General features: G+C 51.3%; 1 protein-coding gene across 1 annotated transcript in view; it reads left to right on the forward strand.

Moving 5' to 3' along the window:
* The first annotated feature begins 1066 nt into the window (after nucleotides 1-1066).
* The window catches only part of Vapb (VAMP associated protein B and C), a 37543-nt gene continuing 19755 nt past the window's right edge, over nucleotides 1067-18854 (forward strand). The window contains exon 1 of the mRNA XM_005074476.4: nucleotides 1067-1201. Coding sequence (XP_005074533.1) covers nucleotides 1144-1201 — 58 coding nt within the window. The 5' untranslated portion in view covers nucleotides 1067-1143. The remainder of the gene's footprint in view (nucleotides 1202-18854) is intronic.

An 18854-nucleotide genomic window follows, 5' to 3' on the forward strand; every position in this document is an offset into this window, starting at 1 on the left:
CAATAAGTATAAATGGACTAGATACACAAGTTAAAAGACAAAGACTGCCCCCAAAAACCTTTATAAGGAAAGTAAGTTCAAGTGCACAGAAAGAGGCAAATTCATGAGAGACGTGAGCATTATTCTCGCCATACATATGTGGTTGACCACGGTGAACAACTGACCGTGTTTACTTCATATACGTGTGTCTGAGGAGGAGTTTACTAAGATCGATTTCACATAGTATATGTTACACAGTGAAACATTAGTCACATGCTGGTAAGAGGATAGAATGCCAGTTTTGGGCATTAGACAGATCTAGGCTCCCAGATACTTTTCATCATGTGACTTATTTAACCATGTGAGTTATGCGTAACCAATTTATTCTCTCCACGAGGTCCCAGTTAAGGTGTGAGACGGGTCGGTTTCTGGTTATTGTATTTCTAAATATTTCTTGCACAAACAAATAATGGTATCTATTAGCAAACGGTTCAGTGCGGTGCTTTGCGGTTTGGTAAACACAGAATGCAGAATAGCTCTTATTTATGACAGTTACTGAAAGCATTCAGCAGAGTGGCACGAAATAAGCAAACAATAATTGCCTGTTTATTATATTTATAATTGCTATTTATGAACTGTCACAAGACCTAGCACATATCAGTAACCCATAAACATCGTGTTTGTGAGAATAATAAGTACTTTATTATATTCAGGCTCAGCAGATCTTGGCACCACACGTGCGGGAAGAAAGTGGAAGTTTATTCTTGTTAATTATTATTATTAAGCAGAGCACTTAACAACAGTTCTCCCCGCAGGCTCTAACTAAACAGTCTAGCCAGAGACTGCCCCTCCTCCCAAGCCGTGCGAGGCCACGCCCCTTGCTGAGGAAGCTCCGCCCCCGCCGCCCCGGCCGTGCCTGCGCAGTGGGCCGGAAAACTCCGCGCACGCGCAGTCTCCCTCTCGCCGCCGGAGCCCCTGGCCAGCGCCGGAGCCGGGCCTCTGCAGCGTGCGTGCCTACGTGCGTGCGTGCGTCGGGGGCGTGCGTGCCTACGTGTGTGCGTGCCGTAAACTCGCCGGGCACCGCGGCCTCGCCCTCCGCCCCTGCGCCCCGCCGCCCCGGCCGCCGCCCCCCCGCCCGCGCCGCCGCCCCCGACGGGGAGGACCATGGCGAAGGTGGAGCAGGTCCTGAGCCTCGAGCCACAGCACGAGCTCAAGTTCCGAGGTAAGCGGGCGGGCGGCCGGCCCGGGAGCTGTCACTCAGCGCCCGGCGCCGGAAGGGACGCGCCCTGAGGGCAGGACGCCGTCCGCCTGAGGCCCGCATGCACCAGGCGCCTAATGCATGCGTGTGGAGTCAGTGCGTGGAATCTGCCCGAGCCCCCCCTTCTCGTCAGCCCTCCCCCCCAACCTCCCCACCCGAGGCAGCCAACCACAGCCCAGGAGTCCCATGCACACTTTCTGTGTAGTCCACACACTTTCTGTGTACATTTGTGTGTAAAGGTGCACTTTGTTCATGCAAGCATGCACACGTGAATAAGAAGGGGCACATTATACACGTATGTGTGCACAGTCTAAGCACTGTTACAGTGTGTATGCATACATTCACACGCACACACGTATCTACGTATGTGCGTGCATGTGTGTGTATGTATGTATGCATGCTTCCCTTCACCGAATGTAAGGGCCGTGAAGCATCAGGGACCATGTCCATCCTGTCCCTTCCTTCGTGGCGTGTTTTGAGTCACCGTCGTGGGCACTGGAGGCCTATAGAGCCAGTATGCAAGATGGTGGCAGGCGGTGGCAATCGCTGGGAAGGAAAGAATGAGGTGGACATCAGGTCGGCTGCTGCGATCGCCCCAATCTCACCCACACGTAGCCCACAGCAGCTGCTCACGATTTGGGGTGTTGAGAGTCACCCGTTTTCTCTGCCGTCGGGAAGTTGTATAGGATCGCGCGCGGCTCTTACCCAGTTGGCACATAACGGGCACTTGAATTGTGATTCCCGAAGTTTCACACACTTAGCCATTAAAACCACCGACTCTCGGGAGACATCTCAGAGCTGCAGCTGTCCACCTTGCCGCCCAGGTTCAGAGTGCGTAATGACTTCCGTGCACATGGAAGCCAGGAAGCCTGACACGGGGTTGTAGAAATGGCTCAGCAGTTGCAACGGCCCTTGTTACCGAGACTGATGGCTTGAGTTCAGGCCCTGAGACCCACATTATCAGAGGAGAGAAAGACTCCTCAGGGTGTCCTCTTCACCGCCCCACGCCCAGCACACTTATGTACAAACTCACAGACAACATGCACAGATAGTTTAAAATAAAAATTTCCACTCAGTGTGGAGCCTGGTGTGGGGAAGTCACCCACGTGCCAGGATTCTACCTGATGGTGGTGAAGTTTGGCAGCAGCTATTTGGACTCTCAAATTCTGATCCTTTTCCAGGATAACGGTGTGTCACGTGATCTTCTCTGGGACTACGTAGCAGTGATTATAGCCTCCGGTTACGACTGCAACTCGGCCATGTTTCGTGTGTTTGTGTCCTTCCCTGTCTACCAAGGCATCCGTGTGTGTGTGTGTGTGTGTGTGTGTACGCACGTGCGTGCGTGCGTGCCTGTTAGCTCTTTAGCATGCGTTTAACTTATTTTGCATTTATTTATTCTGTGTTGGGGGGTCTGTGGGTCACAGTGAACGTGTGGCGGTCAGGAGACAACTTGGGGGAGTCATTTCTCTCCCTGTGTATGTGGGTGCCAGGGATGGAATGTGGAGCTCCTGTCTTGTAGAGTCAGGGAGCCTTTGCCTGCTGGGCCGTCCCGCTGGCCCTCTCTCTCTCTCTCAGATGAGATCTCGTGTAGCTCAGGCTGACCTCAGACTCAAGATGATCCTCCTCCTTCCTAAGTGCTGGGATTACCGACTCCACAAATATTTGACTAGCAGATTATGATAAAACGGGCTTTGTGCTAGATGGTTCCGCGCATCTCTGGGACGATGGAAGTCGGGAGCACGTTGAGGTCAGCGTGGTGTTCAGAAAGGTGAAGTCGATTGAATGTGTTTTTTTTACTTAAGCGTGTTTTCAATTTAGGGGATGTCAGGATCTAACCTCATTGAGGGACATCTTTGTTTGACTCTCTGTGATGGTCTCTGGCTTCTTTGAAGGAGGCGACTGGAAGCCAAATAGCCGAAGTGTTTGTGGTAATTCAGTGGCTTTGCTGGGGTCGTCTGGAGCTCTTCATCCAGGTGCCAGCCTGTGACTTGTGTGACTTGTGTGACTTGACACATTGGTCCGCATCCATATGTTGGAACCCAGGAAAATTCCAGTCTGGTTCATTGCCTGCTCTTCCTCAGCACACACACACCCGCCCGCCCGCCCGCCCACCCGCTACATCCAGGGAAAGAAGGGGCCAGATGAGGTGGTCCAGACTGGAGAGTGTGGTGGGACAGAGCAGCCCAGAACGGACGGGGACACACACACCACACACACACATACCACACACACACACACACCACACACACACACACCACACATACACATGCACACACATGCACACACACCACACACACACACCACACACACCACACACACACACCACACACACACACATACCACACACACATGCACACACACACACACCACACACCACACACACACACATACCACACACACATGCACACACATGCACACACACACCACACACGCACACACACACCACACACACACACACACCACACACCACACACACATACCACACACACACATGCACACACACACCACACACCACACACACACACATACCACACACACATGCACACACATGCACACACACACCACACACGCACACACACACCACACACACACACACACCACACACCACACACACATACCACACACACACACATGCACACACACACCACACACACACACACCACACCACACACACACACACACACACACACGACTGTCACAAAGCTCTGGTGACAGCAGGGGGGAAGCAGGCAGGCGGGATTGTTTTCAGGCATGGCCAGTGGTGAGTGCAGAGGTCCGAAAGTTGGGCTGCTCGTTCTTTGGGGGTGCCATGGGTAGGAGGTGCGGTGTAGAGTGGAAGGCCAGACTCTGGCATGTCCATGAGCGTCAGGCCCGCACACCCATCAGGTGAAGACCACCGTGTGATGACTAGGTTGGTCCTTCCTTGGATTGAGACCTGAAGCCCCAAGCTCCCCTACCACTGTCCTCTGGTGTGTGGACCAAGGAGACAGCTGTGTGTCCGCCTGTCTCAGTTAAGTGTTAAGTGTGTGTGACCTTGGGCTGCTGCCTGGTTCTCTGACCCTTGAGCAGTGCTATGATGGCGACACCTCTTCAGCCAACATCACTGGTTGCCAGGGAGATGGTCCAGAAGTTTGGTGTACTGACGTCCTCACTCTAGAAGAGGCGTCCCGGGAGGTGTGGGGCTGTGGCCGGCCTTGTGAGTGCCTTGTGTGGCTAGCACAGAGCCCTCCTCTCTTGGAGGTGAAGTCTTGCGTTCTGTGCCATGCAGGCTGCTCAGGGGTGAGTGGATGCCCTGCTTTAGCCCTTACTGCTGGGGTTGGGGGTGGGGACAACAAGCCCAGCTGGGGTGTTTAGTTTCTTGGTTTGTTTGCTTTAAGCTTAATGCTGAAACAATAAAATTGAGAGGCCCAGCAGTTGGCTCATTGGGTCAAGGGGGAGAAGCTTCAGGTTTAACTGGTGTCCTCCATGTTGTTGAGAATAAGGACTGTGGTTTCTGGGTTCTTCTGACCAAATTACACTTGTGAGCTGATCAAAGGACTTGCCATTCAGGGGATCCTCAGACTTTTACTGCAGTTGAAGACGATGGTGTAGATCTAGTACTGGTTATAATCCTGGGAATCTTAGTGATGTGTTAAATCTAAATATATTATGGGCTGGATGTGGTGACTCACACCTATAATCCAAGTACCCTGGAAACTAAGGTAGGGAGATTGTGAGTTCAAGGTCAAGTGGGACTACCTCTCAAGAAAACATATAAACAAAATAAAACCAAGTCCAAAACCAAACCCAAAAAAGGCTGGAGTGTGATGTAGGTCAGAGTCCTTGGTTTGATTCCCAGCAACACACACATGTACACACATATATATTCATATGTACACACATGGGTGCACATATGTACACATACATATATGCATATGTACACATGCACTCAAGTGCACGTACATACACACATACATATATGCACACACGCGCTCACGTGTACATACATACACACATACATATATGAATATGCATGCTCACGTACATACATGTGCACATACATATATGCACATGCACACAAGCACACAAATACATGCGCACACATGTACATGTATATGCGCGCGCACACACACACACATACACACACACACCAGTTCCTATGTCCTTGTTAGTTCTGTGAACCACGCTGCACTGTCCTGATTAAACACGCAGAGGAGATGATGGGAAGATGAGGGTGCGTGGGGTTTGCCTGGACTCCTATCTCTTAGGAACTCTGTGGAGTCAGAGTAGAAGCTTCAGGCCAGGGCTCCTCCTGAGAGCGTGGAAGGGTTCAGAGGCCTGTGGAGGAGTGTTCTTTTCATGGTCTTTCTCCTCCAAGGCCTGGCCTTTGCTTACCTCCTCCTGGGAGCTGTAACCTGTGTCTGCTTCCATCCTCCCAAGGCTTTCTTTTCTCTCCAGTCAAATCTCCTCTGTGGTAAGTAGTGTCTGTCTGTTTGGGTCTTTGTCCAGGAGTCCATCTCCCCCCGCCTTTTATACCACAGCTGGGGATACTCGCCAAGTCCCTCATTGCTGAGGCACCAGCCGGGTGTGGATTCGACGCCTCCTTGCCCGGTTCTGGCACTAAAGCCTTTGAGACATCAGTAGCAACAGCACCCGTGACTTGGGCAGGGCACTTTGAGCATTGCCAAGTTTGTGGGTCGACACTGTCTTTTGTACGGAGAGAACAGGTGCAGGTGTGCACGTATATGTGTGTGCATATGTTGCGTGGCATCAGATGGATGGAGTTGAGAACAGTCTCCCATCGGGGGTCCCTTGTGGGCAGGAACCGCCTTCCCACTGCTCGCTCAGTCAGCGCCATCGTCGCGGGACTGTCGGCAGGCTGTGCTTTACAGCACACCAAAATGTCAGCCGCATGCTTAAAGGTTTTTATGGCCTTGCTTTAAATCCACCCTGAATAGATCATCTTCATGTGCTCAATTATTAACCAGCTTGCTCATCAAAAAAGCTAGCGGCATTAAGTTTACTAGGCTCGAGTCAAACGTAAATCTTCATTGATGGTACTATTTACTTCTGAAACCTTATCCCTGGGAGAAAAATGGGAGCTAGAAGGTAACTTTCTCTTATCTTCTTCTTTTTCTTAAAAACATTTGTGCAGTCCTTGGCCTTGCACTTGGAAGGCAGGGCCGGTTCTCCGGGAGGGAGGGCTTGTGGTGGGCAGCCTGGTAATTCCCTAATAAGTTTTCATCCCCATGTTGATTTATCGGAGTAATTAGTCTGAACTGATGCTTATTAAGAGACCGACTCCTAAGCGGCATTAACACCATCTTTTATTTATTACCCTTAGACGGCGTCTTTCTCCCAGAAAGACGTACTTTGGGCCTGCAGTCTTAGGCTAAGTAGTTGGAAATTAGGGGCGGAGCAAGGGAATAAGTTCCTTAGCAGGCATCTGTGTGCCACAGAGACTGGAGTTTTAAGGTGAAGAGTTGCCTCCCAGGCTGCTTCATCTGTCCCTTCATTTGGTTAAAAAAAAAAAAAAATTGCCATCTGAAGGATGACCCCGTCCGGAAGGAGCAGGGCTGTCAGCGAGATGACAGAAGATGAACACAGAATGTGGGTTCCATTAGTCGAGATGAGCTCGCCTTGGAGTCCTTCACAAAATAAAAGCCTTGAATTGTGCTAAAACAAAGTCGCATTATGGTTTTCAGCTGCCCCCTCGTTTTCTGTCATTTCAGGCCCTTTCAGGCCGTTGTCGCTCCATCATTCCCAGATGGCTTTGGCCCTTGTTCAGGGTTCTTTGAAGCCCTTACCTGGGAACCTGGGCTGCCGCCTCAGACGCGAAAGTGGCTCAGAGAGCCTTGCTCTAGCAACAGAGTTAGTGAACTTGACAGTCATCCCAAGATTACCTTAAAAAGTAATTATGTGGCGATAAAATACTTCCTAAAAACCTCCATTTTCAAAATGTTAAGTATACCCTTTGCACAGAATCTGTTACTGACTAAAGACATCCTCATGGCTTCTGCCCCCCTCCCACGGGGCGTCTGCTGTCTCATAAGAAGATTCTTATTATATATAATAATAAAAGTAAACATTCACTATTTAAGATCAGTTGTCCGGTTTGATATTTAAAGGGGTATTTAAAATATCTCTTCGCTCACCCCTAGTCCCAGTGCGAGGTCGTACAGGCGGCAGGTTTACAGCCTTGGTGGAGGTACGCATGGCCATCAGGGTGGTTTCTTTCTTTTGTTTTTGAAGGCCTTAGCACCTTTTAATTTTTATGTACAAAGACTAGCATGCTCGCCTTTGCTGAGTAGATAATCCACTCAAGAAAGGTCGTGGTCCAACTTAATGAAGCCTGTGCCCTTTGAGTACTGAGGGGGCACTGCGGGCACCAGACCATCCTTCCTGAACTTTCAGCAGGGGCCAGCGAGGGTTCCACTCAGGCTTTCAAGGTGACTCCAGCCGTGCCTTCGGATGTCCAGCCAGGGAGGAGACTGGGGTGATCTCCTAATGCCATTTCATCCTTTGACCCTTCTGAAGACCAGCTCACCCTGTCAGGCTCTGTGGCGTTTATAACTCTGCCTCCCCAGAAACCCTGACTCCAAGCAGGCCGTGGCTCCGCCCACTTCTTTTGGAGCTCAGCAGAGCTCGTCCGCCATGGAGGGTCCCTCCGCTTGCAGAGACTGATGAAGTGGGAATCTGGAGAGGTGAGTGTGCACCATCTAAAGTGGCGAATGGTGCCTCCGGGTTCCACGCAGCCTTCCCAGTGGAGCCCTGAGCCGTCTGTCCTGTGTGCTAGCTTTGGGCAGGGTGGGTTACCTCGTAACCAGTGACATCCCTCCTCTGGGGAGAGGGCAGCTTAAGGTTCTGTGTGAGATGTGCCCTGGGCTGCTGGAAGCTGCTGTGGGTATGTGTGTAACGGGCCTTTATCCACAGTTGTGGTCCTCGGGCATTCTTTCTTTCGTACCGTTCATGCCCCTGATCGATTCTCCTTGCCCTCATCTCTCCCTGCTAGGTCATTGAGTGGCAGTCTTGTTTACACAGTTGAGCGGTCAGAAGGCTGTGACTGCCACGGGCCCCTTCCACCCTGCTCCCTCTGGGGTGGGCTTGTTTTCCCCTTTTCCCCTGGCAGACTAACAGCTTCCTAACAGGTCTTCCCGTCTGAGGCCTGACTTTTCTCCACACTGACACAGCTTTCAGAAATGCGGGTCTGATCATATCTTGCCTATAAGTTTGTTAATGCGGTCCATGGCCGGGAGGGTAGAGATTAGGTCCTTTAGCAGGGAGATGTCCAGCTGTCCCTTCCCTCTGAGCAGCGTCCTCTCCATCTCCAGCCTTCATTCTCCTCGGCCACAGGACTTTTGCACACACTGTCTCCCCCCACCCCCACCCCCCACCCCCGTAAGGCTCCTCCCTGCTTACTCCCGAGGCTCTGTAAATGCCTCATTGCTCCAAGTCCCCTTTGCAGACCCTTCAAGCACGAGGCTTTAACTTGTCACCGCGTGTTTTCCTTAGTGTACCGTGTCAGCTGGGGGCCGCCTCTCTCCTCCACAAGCCTCCTGTCTGTACAGCAGGGCCTGCTGTGTGCAGCCCACTGACTGGGCACAGTGTTTTCTGGAAAGCCCAGGGGCTTCTCCCTCCTTCAAGGGCACAAGATGGCTGCCCTCACCAACACACAATGCTTCATGCTCCCGGATTCCCCCCCCCCCCCGGCCTCTTGTGTCCTCTCTCCTGTCTGTCTCCTCCATCCTTGTCCCTGTGGTGCTCTCCCCTGAAGAATGCCTTCCTCTCTCCATCCTCACTTGGCTAATCTTCCTTCACGCCAGCTGTGGATACGGTGAGTGTGGCATGCGGCTCCATGCCTTTTCCTGGCCTTCGCGCCCCTCCCTTTCCTCCTCTGAGAACCTTGTCCACCACCACGTTTCTCTCTGGGACACCTGGCCTGTCCTTGGCTCTCCTGGGGACTTGCTGGCCTCCTCCGGGTCTTCTATGGGACGCCTCCGTTTCCTTTTATCCAGACTCTGGCTTTAGCTCCCCTTGTGCTGTCTGTCCTGGGTTACTCATTAATAACACCTTCAGCTCTTTTCACACAATGCCCTGTCCACTCTGTGGCTCCAGGAGGCTCTTCGGCTCTATGGGCTGGCCAGACCTCCTGCCAATCTGAATGTCACGGAAGCCATAGACTCCACCCGTTCCCCTTCTCAGTGATTTACCCTCTCAGCCCTGAGTGTGTTCCTGTGTCTCGGGAATGTCCCAGTGAGACAGAACATCATCTAGTCCCAGCTTCCTTGTTCCCACACCTGTGAGCCATTTGGATCACTGACTCTCTGGCCTGCTAACTGCACACACCCTTGGGGATTGATGCAGCGGTGTGCCCGCTCTGCCTGCTCTGTCATGCTTTGAACTGTTGTGTATACAGTTGGCAGGCTTTGCTGTCTCTAGTCTGGGTATTGCTTCAGGATCTCATGCATGCTCTCCTACTATGGAGCTGCATCCCCAGCCCCCCTTTTTTTTGTGGGGGAAAGGGTAGCTTCATTTTGAGACAGGGCGTCACTAAGCTGCCCAGGCAGGTCTTGAATTTATCTACCCTCCTACCTCAACCTCCTAAGTTGCTGGCATTACAGTCCTGTGCCACCAGGCCTGGCTCAGGAAATTCCTGTTAATGGAAATGTGACCACGAGCCTTCTCTGTCTTGAAAGCATTTGTCGGCTCCTGCAAGGTCGCATTGCCCACCAGCTGTGCTGGAAGAGCTTACAGTCGACCTCAGGGCTTTGTAATAGACTCAGGCTTATTACCATGCTTTAGAGACACGGCGTGTTGGTCTCAGTTGCAGACACTGCTCTCTGTTCCGGGTAGGTGGGCCCTGGAATAATCGTCCAAGTGTGCTTACTGTCTCCAGTCTTCAGGGTGGGAGGCAGTGGTGCCCATCTCTCTCTGGGCAGGACCATCACTGATGGTCCCCGCTGACAGCAGTGCTGTTGGGGAGGAAAAACCGGGAATCCTTAGAGCTCGTCTTCCGGTAAGGTGGGGGCTAATCTGAGTGAAGACAGTTGGTACAAGTTAAAGGGTTTGGGAATAGCTCTCTTTTATTTATGTGTTTTGCTTATTTTATTGGTGTTTTTATTTTAAAATTTTAAACATATTTTTGTCTTTTGTTTCTGCACTTTAAAACATGTAAAAAGGTTTTGTGGCTCTGGGGATGGAATTTGGAGCCACACCCGTGTTCGGCCTGTGTGCTTTCACTGAACTGCATCCTGACCCTTGGGCTCCGTTTTTTTTTAGATAGGGCATTGGTGACTCCTGAGCTGAGAGGCCGACTGTGCAGAGCTGATGGGGGAGGAGCATTGATAGACCCTGGGGACGGCATGAGCCCCAAAGGTTGAGGACAGCCGCCTTGTGCCTTGAGTGTCAGAAAGGAAAGATGAGCTCGTAAGGGCACAGACAGGGAGGTTACCCGAGAGATGGAATTGTGCTGCGGTGGGGATGAGGAGGGCTTGGGGGGGGTTGATTTTAAAACGGCTTGGCTGGTGATTTGGAGTCCCTGTGGGAGCCCTATGGCTCCTGTGGTGATGTAGGCCTCAGGACAAGGAAGACGGGTGCAGTGGACAAGAGTGGCAGCCGCGAGGGAAAGGGTGAGATGCTCAGATTCTGACCGTCTTGAGGGTGGGGCTCCAGAATCTGCCAACTGACAGCCAAGTGAAGGAAACTTAAGATCGGCTTGGAGAGTTGGAGAGGGGCAGCGTGGGGAGATCAGGCCTCAGACAGGCTGGGTCTCTGTGGCAAGTGCAAATGTGAGGACATACGCCAGGAGAGCTGGGAGATGGACAGTGGGGCTGGAGACCTGGAAGCCAGGGCCAGGAAGCAGATGTGGAAGTCACGGCGCATTGTTAGGTGCAGTAGAGAGAAGCAGCCTCCCCTGGCTGGAGGGGCTCCCTAGCCCTTCTGAAACAGAAGATACTTAGCAGAGCCTTGAAGAAGGAACATGCCTCCCAAAGCAGAGGAGGCCCTCTCACCTAGATCTCCTCTCACTGGGATGGCTGCTTCGGGTCTTCAGTGACCGGGAAACCCGACCAGAATCTACCCTAGCTGACCAGCTACGCTCTGCCTTTCTCACAGCAGTGAAATGAGAAGTCCCATTGAGCAGAGACACAGAAGGCCAGCCGTGTCCTTCACAGGCTCTGCCCATCTGTACTGAAGAGGGGGCAGCTTAGGGGAGTCCAGCCTGCGAGATGGAAGCTGCCGTGAACCATTGTTTGCATTGCAGTAGCTGCAACCCAGAGAGGTTGGGGCCCCTGCCCCTGGACTGGGTGTCCCCAGCTGGCTCCCCTGTGTGCACAGACTGTCTCTGTGTGAAATTACTTGCTCTCTGTGGCTGCAGTGAGCATGGGCTTTTGGTCTTTTAAGTAGAGGAAACTTACTGGATGTTCGTGAGTTGATGCGGTAAAGGTTGTGCACAGGACCATTTGGTTTTTTTGGATGGATATATAAAATTCTGCTTGCACTGGATCTGCCCTGCTGGGTGTCATAAGTGTAAGGGGCTGTGCTGTATGTGGTCAGCCATTGCTCTACTTTTTAAAAAACCCAGAATATCCCAGAGAGGTGCTCTCTCTCTCCCTCCCTCCTTCTCTCCCTCCCTCCCTCCCTCCCTCCCTCCCTCCCTCCCTCTCTCTCTCTCTCTCTCTCTCTCTCTCTCTCTCTCTCTGTGTGTGTGTGTGTGTGTGTGTGTGTGTGTGTGTGTGTGTGTGTGTGTGATTTGTAGCCAAGGCTGGCTTGGAACTCATAGCAATTCTCTTGCCTCAGCCTCCCAAGTGCTGTGATCACTGGGGTGACCTACCACACCATCTGAGCAGTGCCTTCCCATTAGGGAAGTGAAGGGGTCTCCTAATCTGCCAACAGCTTCTGTCAGAGCCGAGCGTGATGTCCTCCTCGAGCTGCTGAGACCAGCCCTGCTCTGAGCGTGTTCTGAGCAGTAGCTCTGATTTTTAAAAATGATGTCACAGTGACAGCCCACGGGTAGGACAGTATTTTTGTGCCCCACAGGGTGTCCTGGGCATGAGCCTGCACGCAGAGGTGTGGCATAGTCTTTCCTTTGAGCCTGCTTTTCACTGTGTATTCCTGGCTGGCCGAAGACTTGCAGAGATCCACCTGCCTCTGCCTCCCAAGTGTTGGGATTGAAGGTGTGCGCCATAGTGTCTGGATTTCCCTTACTCGCAGAGTTTGGTATGGTCCCTTCCTGTATCGTAGCTGTGATCCATATGACCTTCAGCATGGTTTTCAGGCACTGAGATACAGATCCAGTTCATTCTCTCACATTGCTGTGCCACAGTCCTTCAGAGAACTGTGGCACCTAGGTGACAAAAGGCGAATTCGCCCCAGTTCCAAAGCTCCCGCTGCCCTCCTGCGTCACATCCCATGTTTCCTAGGTGGCTTCCTGAGACTGGTCCAGGCCCTTCCTTAAGAGTCACTGGAACCTTCCGCTATGACAGTGCTGGTGTTCCCCACCTGTGGACGACTCCACCACAGGCAGTTCAAGGGACTCAAAGGCTCGGATCAGCCAGCCTCCGGTAGGGGGGTTGTCATCTACTTCTGCCAAGCTGGCCCTAGGTCTTTGATGTCGCTGTCGGTGACAGCTCTGGGTGTTGGTTCCTCGGCTGTAATAATGGGTGTGACGTTTCTCCGCAGCCGCCTGTCTCGTGAGGATGCTGGGGGGGGGATGCTTTATTAGTTTAGGATACTTTGGGTCTAAAATTTCTTTGGAACAGTTTTGTCTATATGTAGGGTTCTTTGTGTGATTATTTCAAAATAAGAGCCGTAGGATTGGGCTTCAGCCTGTGCTGTTAAAAAACATTCTGGTTACAGTGCTCTGGTTTTGTTTCCAAAGGATTGAGTTAATGTGTGAGCTAATATCCAATCAGGAGGATAGATTTAGGAACATCAGTGACTTCTTGTGCCCTTACTGGAGGTCTCATGGTGGTTGAATTGCTGGTCCTCTCTGAACGTGTTGTGTGACTCTTGATCTTCTTCCTACGCTTGCAACCCTGACCTTAACCTTGGTCCTTCTGCCTCAGCCTCCCTTGAGCTATGATTACAGGCATGTGTTACTACGCCTGCTCACCCTTTGTTTCTTTTGAAGGAAGGAAAGTTAAAAACTGAACAAATCTTAGCAGAGCGACCTGTTGGTGAGAACAGCACACACTTAAAAGGTCTTGAGATTTGGCCCTGCTGGTGCACTCTGGGCAGCACGGGGAAGCTCACCCTGGCCAGGCCCGCATTCATCCAGCCCTTTTGCTCTTGGTGGTGCCTGTTGTAGGCCTGGATGTGACAGTGGGTGTGGTCAGTCAGTGGCAAAGGAAGCAAAGACGGCACAGGAGGCCCTGTGAGGTTGAAGGGCAAAGCCAGACTCCAGAGGACCCCAGGGAAAGCACCCAACCTTCAGGCCTCTGCTCGGCCTCCTCTTCAAGCCACACCAGTGGCTACCCTGCTCCAGGAACTATGCTAGGTGCTGACCACCAGCTGCGAGCAGGGAACAAAGTCACATGACTTGTGATTTCCATTCTAGAGGACCGAGTACGGCATTGCAGTCAGGAAGGGAAGGCTTGCAGCAGGGCCTTGGTACTTGGTGCAAACAGACTGTGGCAGAATAAGTAAGTAGGAGTAGCAGATTTGACTTCAGAAGGTGTGTGTCTCCCGATTTTAATATATTTCCCATGTACAGAGTCTATTGTATTGAGACCTCAAGGACTGTTTTATTGTCCCAGCAACATCCATCAAAAGTCTTCACTCCTGCCTGAAGGCTCTCTGTAGGGTTGAAGTGAATGTGGCCGCTTATTGTTTGGAGGGTCATGGAGAGGGGAGTCGCAGTGTTTGCAAGACAGTAAACTGATTCACCTTTTCGTGCAGACTCAAGAGCTGCAGCCAAACTAATAACATCAGCTGCAGTCTGGAAGGCTGAGGCCTGGTGGAGCACTTGTCAGCTCGTTGTGTAGCCTGTGTGGCAGCGCAGGCAGTGTGGGTTCCAAAGGCTGTGGCTGTACCTGTAGATAAATTACACAGGAAGGACTGTATCCATAAACTAACATTCCATGAGCTTTTGGAAGGGGAAGAGAAGATTTCTGTGCAAAACCAGAGTTGTCAGTTAACACCCCCCCCCCCCCCCGTTGCTGGTTGGCACTGCACATGCAGGTGTAGCATGCCACGCCTTTCTCTTTTATAAAATAAAGCTCTTGTATAGACAGTTGTGCTTCTTGCAAGATGGCGTAGAAAGGGGAGCCCCCAACAGAACAGCTCCCACTCCAGTGCTGCTGCACTTCTCACAGCCTGGGACCCCCACACCTGCTCACGTCCCTTGTCTGCCCTGGGCTCTGCTGGCGGCTCACAGGCTCTCACTGCTGCTGACCCCCTCACTCTGTCAGCCCAGGACCCGGTTACCATCTCCATAGTTTTGCCCTTTCAAGAATGCCACATGGTGACTGTCACTTATGAATTTAGGGTCTTGCCATGTCTTTTCATGGCTTAATTACTTTTTTTTTTGGTGAATATTATCCCCCTGTCTGGATGTGCCACGGTTTTCTGTCTCTGCTTTCTGAAGGACTTGGTTTGGCCTCTGGTGAGATCGTTGAGTCTCCACTTTAAGTTGGGGAGTGCCAAGGAGAGCGATGGCTGCCTTAGATAAGGAAACGCCTACAGGACCGGGTGTTGGGCTCCCTCCATGCTATAGCCCTTGCCTAATGTGTGTGACTAGCACCACAAAGAGAAGAGAAGAGGAGAGAAGCCTGGCTGCCTCTCAGAGAGGCTGCACTGGCTTCAGCTGGGCTGAGAAGCAAGTGACACGTCGTCGTCAGCCTGCATTTTCCCAGGAGTAAGCTGGGAGCGTCTTCCTGTGTGCCCCTTGCCCTCTGCCTGTCTATGGGGACACGTCCACATCTCTTCGGCTTATCTTCACCCCAGGTGGTGCATTTTCATACTGGTGCGTTTAAGAGTTTTCCTTACATTCTGCAGATGATCCTTTATCAGGCCCACTGCTGCAGGTAACCCGTCCTGCTCCACAACTGGCCTGTCCTTCCAGCCTGTTTGATTGCCTTTTGCAGAGCAGATGTCTTTGTTTTCATGTATTTGACTTTTCAGTGCTGGAAACGGGACCCAGGACTCGTTGAGTATTAGGCAGCACTGCTCTGGTGGAGCCCCAGCCCTGCCCACAGGTTGGGAATTTAATGACGTCCATCCCATGGCTTCTTTCTTCCATGAATTCCACCATGCTTGTTATTCCTAAAAAGCCACCCAAGTCCCAAGTCACTTAGATTTTCTTCTGTGTTATCTTCCAGGAGTCTTATTTAGGATCTGTTTACTTACTCATTGCGGAACAGTGTCACATCTGTAGTCGTGGCTGGCCTGGAACTTAGTGTGTAGACCAGGATGGACTTGAACTCACTCAAAGAGATTCTAAAGGTGTGTGCCGTCGTGCCCATCTTTATTTTCTAGTAGAATTGAATCGCTGTGTTAAAAATAAAATGCATCTCTACAACTTCAGCGTGTGGTCTTGCCACTTAATAGGCAGAGTCCTAAGACACATGTAAGTCTGCAGGTGAGAAGTCCCAGGCAGAGTCCTAAGACACATGTAAGTCTGTAGATGGGAAAGTCCCAGGCAGAATCCTAAGACACATGTAAGTCTGTAGATGGGAAAGTCCCAGGCAGAATCCTAAGACACATGTAAGTCTGTAGATGGGAAAGTCCCAGGCAGAATCCTAAGACACATGTAAGTCTGTAGATGGGAAAGTCCCAGGCAGAATCCTAAGACACATGTAAGTCTGCAGATGAGAACATCCCAGGAAGAATCCTAAGACACATGTAAGTCTGCAGGTGAGAACGTCCCAGGCTGAGCCCTGAGTTCCTGCACCTTTCACACTGGCCTTTACCGTAGCCAGATGCGAACTCTTTAGCTGCTGTCTTGCTGAGTTGGAGTTTGGGTTTCCTGACAGGAGGAATTCTGTGTTAATGATGCTCTCTGTGTCACACAACGTGATCAGACCTTGCAAAGGTTCGGGGAGCGCTTAGATGTTACCTGGGTGTTTCCTGATTCGTAAACTTACCCAGCTCTCTTGTTTTGTTTGAGACAGGATCTCACACCATAACCTGTACTGTGTATTTCAGGCTGACATTGAACTCACAGCCCTCCTGCCTGGGCCTCTGGGATTGCACGGTGCCTGACTTGAATCTGACTGTCTCTGGAGAGATCTCAGCACCTGGAACTTCCAGATAGTGCTTGAAGTCTGAGCTCGTGTCCTGTGGTCTGCAGCAGAGCAGCCACTCTCCCCATCTGCTTCTGTGAATATGAACATTTCTGGGTCTATGTTCTTTGCTTCCTCAAACAAGTGGAGTGGAATCCAGACCTTACTTTCTTAAGTAATTTAGAAAGACAGAGAAGCAAGCTACAAGGCCTGGGGAGGGCACGGGGTGGTTTATGCCATGCTTTGCTGGGCCTAATCCCTGTGAGAACAAGTGGAGGAGTTCATATTCTGTTAGTTAATGCTGTTTCATGAGCGTCTTTACCAACCTTAATAAATGCCCGCAGGTGCACACAGCCGTGACGGGGAAGGAGAGCCCATTCAGCCTGTTACAGAGAAGAAAGAAATGTCAAAGCACTCTGGGAATTTACTTCAGGTTGGGGTTGCTTCTCCGTGCTCATTCATGCTGGAGATGTGTAGTTTCTAATTTCACACAGACATCTGGACCAAGGGATAGATGGCACAGAAGAAAGTAATTAAAGGAAGCGATGTGTCCCAGCTCTAGAGACGCAAATCATTTTTTTTCATCTCTTAAAAGAAAAAAAACTTAACTTTGAAGATTTCATTTGTAAAATTGACTTTGTATTTTATAAGCAATGTTTAAATTCATTGGTGATAAATATGCATGTTTGCAGAGTAAAATCCCATTTTTTTACGTAGTGCTTTAATGGGAATGGCAGTTTTATGAAATGGAAGTGACTAGGAGAAATCTGAGTGATGCTCATAAGCCTTCCCATCATTTTTATTGAGGTTTTTGTGCGCTCTAATTCATTAGTACAGGGGAAAGGAGAACACTAACACGGTTTATCTCCTGTAATTACTCAAATCGAATTTATTTTCAATAAATTTCTCGGAGTAAATTGCCCAGAGTGGGGCGAGGAGGATTGGCCTGTTTTCACAAAATGCCTTGATTTCTACCCATGAGACTTTGCTGCCCTGTCAATGATGTCTGTGCTGCATGTATTTCCAGCATGGCTCCCTCTAGAGTTTTACAAATGAGTGCCCAGGCCCAAGGCGGGCGCTAAGGGAGAAATGCTGCTTATTTTATCCCACTCACTGTTACCAATAGTGCTCGTCTTTTAATAATTTAGACCATCTTTTATGTGATTCATGTAAATTGAAACACCATTTAGATTGCCACATACTAGGCGGGCCCAGAGAACCTGCCACGGTGTGCTCAGTGGAATCTGGCTCAAGTGTCTAGAGTCCTAGAAGAGGTTGGTGAAGCCCCCGTCTGGGGGAGCAGAGGAGGAAGACGCTAGGAGCTGGGGTTGGCATCCTCAGGGCCCTGCTGCCCGTGTGTTGTCTCCGTCTGTTGTGTGTCTGGGCTTGAGACAGGTCTCCTCAGCCTTGCCGCCTACTCCTTCCCGGGTTATGTTCAGATGCTCACTCTCTACAGGCTCACCTTTGTGTCCCAGATGCACCAAAAGATGACCTTTGGCTTCCGACCCTCCTGCCTCTACCCTCCCAGACGACCCACTCTGCCTGGCCCTTCCCCATAGGCCTGTTGATGTTGGAAACGAGCCCTTTAGGACAGGGAGGGTGTGGCTTTGTCTTACGTACCCCTGGCTGCCTGAGCATCTGCACTTGCGGAGTAGTGTTGGGTGTGTTTATGAAATACCCGCCTGGCCAGTTGTACCATGCAGGCTTGCAGGGCTTACCACTTTCTTTAGAAAACTAAGGCTGTTTTTAGCTCTCCTTTTTATAGACTGTGCTTACTTGCAAGGATCCCCACCTTAAGTAAAGGGGGATCAACCTTCCCATCTTCCCGTGAGTCAGCCAGCGGGCGGTGGAGGTGGGGTACGGTAGAACTCTCTTAAGTCCCTGGATGTTCTCAGCACGAAGTGTCTCATTTCTCCCTGGAGGCCAAGAACTTGTTGCAAGAATGGTGCCTCGTCAGTACGCAGCTCTTGCTCCCTGTGGCTGAAAACCTCTACACACAGGTTAACTGTCTCCCATGCTTTCCCAGGCGGGCAGCCGGGCCAGGTCCTTCAGGAAGTCCCCCTCTTGGCTTTCAGCCTGGCTCCTAGAGCCAGAGCAGGACTTCCTGAAAGGTAGGCAGATGGAGACATTGTCTTCAGGCCTTCTGATCTCCAAGGTGCTCCCCATAAATGAGAAGAGCTTTCAGGACAAGCGGTCCTCAGTGGTGATGGTGCAGTGCGTGCATGCGTGCATCCCCGGAGTCCCCCACACCGTGGAGAGCAGTGAAATGGAGCCACAGGGCAGGGGAGGAGGGGCTAATGGAACAGCAGGCACTACCGCCGAGGGCGCCTACGCGGGTGGGGTCCCCGTATGGAGGTGGCTCTGGGCTCCCAGCCCCCAGTTACTGACTATGTGCTTGAGGGAGGCTGAAATTGAGT

Source organism: Mesocricetus auratus, unplaced genomic scaffold (assembly GCF_017639785.1).
Source record: "Mesocricetus auratus isolate SY011 unplaced genomic scaffold, BCM_Maur_2.0 Super-Scaffold_100028, whole genome shotgun sequence".
In the NCBI taxonomy this organism is placed as follows: Eukaryota; Metazoa; Chordata; class Mammalia; order Rodentia; family Cricetidae; genus Mesocricetus; species Mesocricetus auratus.